Here is a 9498-nt window from a genome sequence, read left to right on the forward strand (position 1 = left end):
CTGGAGGGTTGTCGACGTTCTGTGGTGGCCCTTGGCTCCATAGCCCAGCTTTGTAAAACTTAAGGCATGTATGTGTGCCTTCCCTCCTCGTCCTCGTCCTCGTCCTCCTCCTGGGCACTGCAGCGGGATTGCACTGAGCCCTGGTAGCAAGGCTGTCAACTTGCACCTGACTCTCTTCCTCCAACAAGCCATCACAGGGAAGGGGAAAACAGAAACCAAAATAGTAAGGTAGTGAATGTCCTTGGCCAATTCTTAACGATCATTGTGCATTACTTTTACTACCCATAGGTAAACTACTTCATCTTAACTGTCCTGCAAATTGAATCATTTAGTTTGAGCAATGTAAATTAGTATTTGAAATCAGCAAACTCCTATACAAACTAAAATTTCTCTTCTCAGTTTAAAAGCAGTCACTTTTGAGTATATTTGCCAGTGTTCAGGCTGGAACATATTTTAATGGCATAAGCTATGAAACCTCAAAAACAGTGTTTTCACTCAGAGTGCCAACAGACAAGTATCTTTGGCGTAAACACAGCCTCTACTTATCTTTTTTTTTTTTTCCTGATTTTGAGATTTATCTTTGACATGTATGCAGTTTAGTTTTTATGGAATTACAGTCTACAGTTGTGTTCTTAAATGTAACATTGCTGTCTTTATCGGCACAGGACCCTTAGCTCTAGTTGTCCATTCCAATACGAGCTCCAGCTGATGCGTGCATCTAAACTTATCAGTATCAGCCATAGCTTTTATCAAGTATTCTTTGTGGCATTTAAATAAATATGGAACATAACAAATAGGCTGAAGAGCTTAATTTTAGCCTATCAATAGCAAAAATTTATTGCAGTGGCACATCCAGCCCAGCTGTCTGATCCTCTAACACTAAACTTTGTAAGCTTTTTCTTGTCTCCTTAACAGCACAAGTATTGAGAACAGAAGATCTCCTGAAAGTGCAAGGCCAGTGAGGACGTACACCCCATTCAAGAGAGTGTTGGAGTTTAGCACAAAGAACAGTACATCTTGAGCATTCAAGTCAATGTGCTTTTTAAATATAAGTAAATATCTTGCGCCTTTGCAGCTTGGTTAGATAAATTTTTATCAAGCCATAGAGAAGAACAGCAGCATGGAGTCTTGCTACATTTATCCTGAAAGCAGCTTTTTAGTAACTTTGTATCTGAAGTTGTTACTGACATTGACTGTGAGGGGGACATGGAAGAAACGGGATGAGTGAAACAGCAGTCAATATTGCTTCTTTGAGAGAAGCTGTGTAGTGCAATGTGTCATTTCAAATACTAGTAAGGAAGGAGTTGTACAGTTGTACAGTTTTTTTTTCTTCAATTGTGTTGTAATTCTATTTGTACAATGAAGTTCTAATATATTTTATTTTCAGTACTACTAGAAGCAGAATCTGAAAGTACCCTGGCAAAGGGCATTAATCTGAGAGCTCCCCTCTTGTCCGCACACAAAGCGTGAGGGCTCTTCACCCCTGTCGCAGAGACCTGCTGTAGCTGGGGCGCTGGTCACCTGCGAGAGGCCAGCTAATAACCAGTGTCCTTTTTCTGGGAGCGAGAGATGCAACTGCTGCTCCTCTCCAAGAATCCCCTCAGCACATGCAGGTGAATATCATGTTTGTTACTCCAAACAGTAAGCACTAGAGCAGCTTTATAATGAACTTTGCTTTGTTGGATTGAGGCACTGGTTTGTACTTCCCCAGTTATGGGGTAAAGTGAAAGATGCATTCAATAGTAATTGTGTAGGAAAATCCCTGTCACTTAGATTTTAAGTTCCTTTTGCACTGGAGGAAGGAATTCTCACTAAACAGAATTTCACCTACAGCAATTGCTGGTTACTCTCTCATCTGAATAAGAATTTTGATTTTGAGTACTGTTTCTTCCAAAACACTTAATCTTATCTCTGGCTTCTATGTACCAGCAGGAACTACTGCCTCTATTACTGAACATATTTTAATATATAGGGTATTTTTTACATTCTGTTTTAATCTCCCAGTTTTAGTGAACTAAAATGAATTATAAGTATTTTCTTGTAGTTCTGTTAACATGAGTGAAGGGTATTTTTTTTGTTATTAGTTACTGCTGTAGAAAACCAACAACTTATGTTTTGTAACATTAATGTTGTTCTTGCATTGAATGTTAATCCTAGAAGGCACTCACCTTGCCACGGGGTTTCACAAAGTGGTTGCTTTTGTCTCCAGTCTAGCGCAAATTCTTAAATTCACTACTGCCTGTTCAAATTCAAACTCAATAGAGTTGTATTTAAAATAGTGATATTCACCTCATAATCCCAAACTTATTCTTGCAGTATTTCATGTTTTTCTGAATTTGTTAGAAAACTTTGTTTATCCTGTAACTGTGCTATTTTACTATTAAATAAAGAAGCCTGGACTGGAGGATGGACTGGAGGATATTTTGATCTGGTATAAGTACCTTGCAGGAACATGAATTGCTTGATGTAATCAAAATACGAACAGAATAAAATGGGAAGCTCAGACTTCCCTAGCCTTTATGATCAGATCATCATCCATTTACACATAAGCTTTTTTTTTTTTCCTCACATACTGTTCAACTCCTAAAAGCTTAAAATGTTCATTCTTTCTAAAAAGTCATTCATAACATTGTGGATTGTATTATGCACAACATTTGAGAAATACTGCAGTGAAAACCATTAGCAAAAGGGTAAATTAACTACCGTTTGACAGAGGCCTGTAATTTTCACTGGTATAGAAGCTGTAAATACTAACATCTGCTCAATGTTTCTTTTCAGAAGAATAATTCTAAAATACATCATGTCAATATTAATAGTGCTAAAAGGAAAATCTGTTTAATTTGGGTGCAACGAGGGACTGAGAAAGATCTCATAGATATCAAAAGGGCAAGGAAAACCCCTCAGCTGTCATATTAGTGAACAGAAATAATACCACATATATGCTTAAATTGCTTCTCAGAGAGAAGAGGTGCAAAACTTCTGTAGTGGGATAGGGCTTGACGAGGAAGTCCCTGAGAATAAGGAATTCTGCTGCCTATAAAAGCAGTCCTTCAGACAAAGCACCCTGTCATTATGCAAAGCAGAGGAATTGTCTTCTACCTGAATATACCAAAAGCATAGGAATATCTGAGATGTGGAGAAGCTCTAGTCCTAATCTCGCATAGAGTATTTTTCCTTGAATGAAGTTTTGATGCTTGAGTGGATTTAAGAGACTGAGTTTGTTCAACAAGGTTCTGAAATACTGGTTAATTATGAACAATTGAGATCATGAAGTGAAACTAAATGGGAAGAACATTTAAACTGGAAGTGTATATTGATGAGCCCAAAAGATGATGGAATGATGCAACCCAAATTTCAGGCACAAGCCTTGTACATGTGTGATCTTATCTCCCTCTAGTGTTTGCTAACAGCAAATATTAAGACAAATCTGTTTTTGAAGAGAAAGAAACTGAAGACTAATCCCACTGACCATGCTGATGTCCATTAGAGATACAGCCTCAGTTCATACCTAATCCCTTTTACCATCCTATGTGCTAAAATAATCCTGCTGTATTTGGGGGTTTAATTCTTGACTGTAGTTTCTGAAAGTTTCCATCAAACTTAACGTGAATGGATAAAGGCTAAATTTATAGATAAGATGAAATGTGTGTGCTTGTAAAGAACGTTAACTGAAAAGTTTAAATAACTAAAAATACTTTATCCCTCTGTCTGGCTTTGACCAAAATTGAGAAAATGGAACTTGATAATTGTGAGGTGCTTAGTGAATGGCAGGAGAGAGCAGGATGAAATATCAAAATGCTGTTTTGATACAGACTTCAAAAGGAAGTTCATTCTGCTTTTAATTCCTGAGGATCTCTTCTGAAAATAGTGCAAGATATCCTAACTCTGAGACTTGCAAAATGATCCTCCACTTAAAACTTTACAGAGACTGCAGCAAGGCTTTGAAGCTTTCTTGTAAATTTTCTGTGTAAATCTGTCTTAACTATTTGATGGAATATGATATTTTTTTCTAAACCAAATAAGGGCTGAAGCCTATGCTATATTTTTAGAGTATTTTGATATGCAATGGGGTTGATGAACATCATTTGATTGGACTATTGGTCTTAATTTGATAACTGTGAAGGAAAGAGGAAGAGTATTTACATAAGTGTGTGTTACATGAGAATATGGAGCTTTCCAGTCAAATCAACAGCAATGAAAATTAGCATAGGTAATGACAAATCTGACTGAAAAGACTGTAATACATCAGTATAAATTTTGTCAATTTGGGATTGAGTTAATAAGTACTATAACATTAGAAATTAGTAAAATTTCTGTAGCCATCAATAAATACCATACAGGTAGGCCCCAGGAAGTGCATTAAATATTTAAGTCGATTGTATGACTTCATTTGTACCATGATGAGTGTTCTTCTGTGATTTATTCCAGATTTTCTGGAAAGTATTTTGGGATACAGTTTTCATATATGCTGTATAAATAATGCAGTTATATTATATGCTTTTAATACATCTTGAATGTAGGATTTGAAAAGGATAAATTGCAATAAATATTGTATTTAAACTTTCTATTCTATTGTGTCAACACTCATTTAGAAATAAACTTACCTTAAAAACTTGTAAACTCTAACTCTACATAATCTTGTTCGTTCAAAACATGTTATGAACACAAAAGTGGTTACTCTGGAGCCTTGATGTTCTTGTCAGTGTTTCCTTTGGCAGACAGGCTCTTGAGAACAGGAAGACACTCCCTCCTTAAAGACCAAAGACTCTTCCAAAGCCAAATAACAGAAGTAGATGAACTCTTTTTTCAAATAAAGAACTATTGAATTGCATTGGATAAACAAGAATGGGGCAATGTAGCTCTCACAAAACAAAACAAAACAACCCACCCTCCCAATCCCACAGGTAACAACTAAATACATCTGGGATGTTCTTCCATTTTCAGCAGAACAGAATGGGAGTGAGATGAATGTGGCCCATCTTTTTTTTTTTACAATTCTTAACCATTCTGGGAGTGAGATGAATGTGGCCCATCTTTTTTTTTTTTTTTTTTTTTTTTACAATTCTTAACCATTCTCTGATAATACAGACTTATCTTTAAGACAGTCACAATGAAACAAGCTATGTGTCAACTAAATAAAAAGAGGACTTTGAAATATGATAATCACAATGTTACTGGTTTGCAATGCTTAGCTAAAGAATGTGAAGTTTTTACTTAACTAATGCTTCCCTGTGTATGTGTATTCAATAGAGATCGCCAAAAGGCCCTCCTAACATCTTGCTGAGATCAGCAGCGTTTAATGCTGAAACTCTACGACGTAAGATTCTGTGAGTTACATATTAAAGTTTTGGGGAGATACTTTAAATCCTTGTTTTCAGACATTTGAAATTTTTTATACATAGATAGATAAACTGAATAGGTAAGCAGTTCTTCTCTCCGTATTGTTAAGCCCATAACTCAGCACAGGAGATACCTGCTCCACAGAATGGAGACATACATGCTGAGACTTTGGTTCCACTTAACACACTTTCTTTCATTCCTGTTTAGCAAGCTATTTAAACACTTGGGGCTATTTGCATGTATAGAAATGTGCTTAAGAACCCTGTTGAATTCTGGCCTCACCACCCCAGCTCAAGCACTAGAACTCGGAAGAAACAAAGGAAAACAAGATGAAGTGGTAGCAATCATCTACAATTTGAGATATGTGAAAATTTTCAAAATAAAAAGGGACTGGTGGATTAAAAATAAAATATGTAAAAGTGACCATCAGCAAAGGTTACAATATGCTGTAAAGGTGTGTGATGTGTAGACATGCTACAATAGTCTGATAGTTGCTTCCCAAATTTAAAACAGTACTTTGATGGATATAAGGATACGTAGGATTGCCTTTAAAGTGTGAGGTTTTTTTTTTTAAAGAGAGAAATGAGGTTAATGGAGGAGTTCTTTAAATTAAAAGAAATAGAACAATTCTATTACAAAGATGCATTCTTTTGATGAAAAAAAGTTTTCCTTTTGATTCATTTTCATTCAAAATATCACGCCCTTTTTGCTATTATTTTGGTGATAGTTTATTTTGTATGTGTGGCTTGATTTTTTTTTTCCCCTCCCCTAAAAATTTCCACCTAGGAACAAAGAACCTGTAAAAATACATTTTTTCCCCTCACAGTCATACTTTCTGAAGTCTCCTTTCCCCTGTTTCCCACTGAAAGGAAGGAAGAGTGATATGTATTAACTGAAATGGAAGAAATGAGAAAAGGACAATGGAAAACGATTTATGTAACAAAGTATTTTCTCAGTTTTCAAAAGCTGTAATTAATTTTGGTTAAACTTAAATATTTTTGACAGGAAGTTTTTCCACCTGAAAAAATTCAGCCAGCTGTACTTCATGGCCACCTCTCCCAAAATGTTATGTGACTAGAATACATCAGCTTAGTAGTAATTGGCATCAGCAAAACAGAGATACTAGAAATTCGGACATAGATGTCCATTGCAGTGTTCCCTGTAACCAGTGTAAGCTATTAAAAAAATCTATGCTAGAATATGTTACTTATTTATCTGAATGCCTGTCTTTCCTTTTAGCTATGCTATATGAAGATGAATACTTCTGTGTCATGCCTTGGATTGCGTTGTCTCTTCTTCATGTAGTTTACTGTTGGTGTACCCAATCTTCTCCTCCATTGCTGTTCTAATAATTTACTTTTCTTACGGTCTCTTAAGACATTTGCTACAGAAATAACACTAAATTGCATGGCAATTCCAGACATGCTATTTTAGAATAAATTATAATTAACTTTAGATATGTGACAGAAAACAGACTGTATTAAAGTAGTATCTAATAATAGCTCTTGAGATAATGTCCTAAGGGAGGAACATGGGAAAGTCCATTATGTAAGAAATAAAAAGATAATTTTGTTTTATATTTGGCTCACGTGAATGCTGATCAAAATATTCAAGAAAGTGATACAAAATAAACTCTAATCAAGAGGCAAAGCATGCTCTACTGTCTAAGAGCATTCTTAGAGAAAAGCAGTATTACTGTGCACTGCAAATATGATGTTGTATCAGTTTCCCAAGAGAAACAGCGAAGTCCTAAGATGAAACTTGCAGAAGGCATTGTTGGGTAGTGATTACTCATGCTCAAAATGTGGCTATTAAGGATTTTCCCACACAGCTGTATTTGGACCCAGGGCTAGCAAAGCCTAAAATTATGTAACTTTGCTCAGTCCCACAACTGCTCCTTACTTCTGCTCCTTGACTGAGAAAGGTGAAATCAATTTTTGCTCCTGAGCATTTGTATCTAAATTATCTGCTGCCCATCTTTCCATAAAGAAGAGCATGTTTGTTCCAGCACTTGCTGCATTTCAGCTATTTGTTCATCATTCTTGAACTGTGTGTTATCCATAAATGGATTACGGTATTCCAAAACTTAGCACTCCCAAACTGTAAATAAAGATGAACACTATTTCTTCAAAAAAAGACTTGGTGAAAGGTGTTCCAAGTAAGGCTACAGAGCAACCAATCAATCATGATGCCCAGCAGTCATGTTATTAGGACACTTTATTCTCTTCATCTTTTGTTCTATTTTGCTGTGTTTATGCAGTTCAGCACATAAGCTGAAACTCACTGTAAATACAGGTGTTACTTCTCTGCACATGTAGTAACAGCAGTTGAACTGAGATGAACCTTCATCACACAACTGCAGAACAGCAGTCTAACGAGGATCATTTCTTCTAGACTTCTCACTTCCACACAGGCAGAAGCAGTGCTTTGTTTCCATTTTTCTTTCCATTTTCTCCGATCTGCACAGGAGAAAGGCTAAAAAGCAAGGTAAAGAGTTCCTTCTTGCAAGTCGCAGAAATGTTAACATAGGTAACATAACTTAGGACTGCATTACAGAGGCTGCAATTCAGATGACTAGAACCGGTGTCCTACAACAGTGAGTTTTTCTCCTGGGAAAATCTCACAGTGATTTCCTCTTCCCTGAACTCTTAGGAAAATCCCCTGAGGGATTTTCCATGGGAGATGATCGAGGCTGTGTGCAACAGACAGTGAAATGGTCTCTTGAACCAGTCACTTAGCTTGGCTTTTCTCACCCTGGCCATGGTATTTTTTTCCATGGGTAGCTGCCTACTTGATTAATCTCATTTCCCCTGGCCCTAAGCCTCTCCATTCACCTTCCAGCTGAGCAAACAAAGGGGCGGGTAGCCGTTTTAAAACGCTTCCTCCTCTAATCCCTCCGGGATAGACCCTCAGTTCATCCTGTTCATAAAACAACTGTTTTAACAATCTCTGAGAAATGTGTCTCTTTACTATTACTTGGACCAATAATCCTCTACTGAGATCAACTTAAAAAGTCTGAGATCTACCACCTGGGAACCACCATTCAGCTAATGACCTTATTATTATTCCTACTAGATGGAATAGACTTACTAAAGGTCTTGGCACTTGTATCAGCTAGGAAAGTTTGGAGTAAACAAACCAATATTACAGTCTGAACTTCCACATTCAGTCTCTGTATTATACACAGATATGTTTATAAATAAATATAATATAAAGAAAACTTTACTTTGTGAAAATTAAACCTTGAATCCTAAACAGGAATCTATACTCAGCTGAAAGCTACTCAAACACTTGGAAATGACAAAGCTTTCATCAACGAAAATCCAAAATAATTAAGGTAAGAAAAATGTACGCTTTTGCAGCTTTCAGAGTATACTAAGGCTGCTGAGTTCAAGGAAGAGCAATCTGCCTCTGTTCTACACTATTTCTCACACCCAGGCTAACGTGAAGTATGTTTCTTGAATACAGAGTCAACTTTCTAGAATAGGGATTTTGCGACATGGGGATCCAACTTCTATTTAATTCAGGTGTCTCCAGAACCCTGCGGCTAAAAAACGACGCCGCCCGATGGGCGCAGCGCGGAAGCCGGCGGCTCCCAGGCCGCAGATCTCCCCCAGCATCCGCGAGGCCCAGCCCGAAACGGGAAGCGGCGTCCCCGTCCCGTGCCGTCCCCCCTCTCCCGCGTCACTCAGCCCAGGGCCTGCTGCTCGGCTCCCCCCTTGAGCTGAGTTTCCTTCGCCAGGCGGCTACGTGCAGCTGAACGCCCGCGACCCGTTTGCGACACCAGGCCGCCCTTCCCCAGCCCGCTGAGCCGGGCTGAGCCGCGGCTTATTCTGGGGCCGCGTACACCCAGCAGGGCGACTTTCCCCAGGATTTGGGGTGGAATCTACCTATAGGCCCCCGAACTGTGAGAATCTCCATTTTGTGCTTCCAATGCTTTTTTTTCCCTTCTCCGCTTTGCGGCGGGGTTCGCGCGCGCTGCCGGCACCGCCAGCGCCGGGCTGAAGCGGCCCCGCAGCGGCTCCCGCCGGGCCCGCGCCAACGGCCGCAGCCCTCGCTCCCGCCCCTTTCGCTTTCCAACCAAGTGCGGCCCTGCCGCCCCGCCGTCCCTTCCGGTAAGATGGCGGCGCCCAGTGCGCTGCGGAAGCGGCGGGCGGC

At 38.8% G+C, this 9498-nt stretch overlaps 1 protein-coding gene and 1 long non-coding RNA gene across 2 annotated transcripts in view; one reads left to right on the forward strand and one right to left on the reverse strand.

Moving 5' to 3' along the window:
• Window positions 1-1021, forward strand: part of MYZAP (myocardial zonula adherens protein) — a 38723-nt gene extending 37702 nt beyond the window's left edge. Inside the window, exon 12 of the mRNA XM_026060867.1 lies at window positions 916-1021. Within this exon, the coding sequence (XP_025916652.1) occupies window positions 916-1021 (106 nt within the window). The remainder of the gene's footprint in view (window positions 1-915) is intronic.
• A 6518-nt stretch (window positions 1022-7539) lies between these two features.
• On the reverse strand, window positions 7540-9380 carry LOC112963637. The gene is made up of 2 exons (XR_003252669.1): window positions 9231-9380; window positions 7540-7815 (listed from the first exon to the last, which is right to left on the reverse strand). It is a non-coding gene; the product is annotated as an uncharacterized LOC112963637 (long non-coding RNA).
• Window positions 9381-9498: the final 118 nt, after the last annotated feature.

Source organism: Apteryx rowi, unplaced genomic scaffold (genome assembly GCF_003343035.1).
Source record: "Apteryx rowi isolate R43461 unplaced genomic scaffold, aptRow1 scaffold_172, whole genome shotgun sequence".
Classification (NCBI taxonomy): domain Eukaryota; kingdom Metazoa; phylum Chordata; class Aves; order Apterygiformes; family Apterygidae; genus Apteryx; species Apteryx rowi.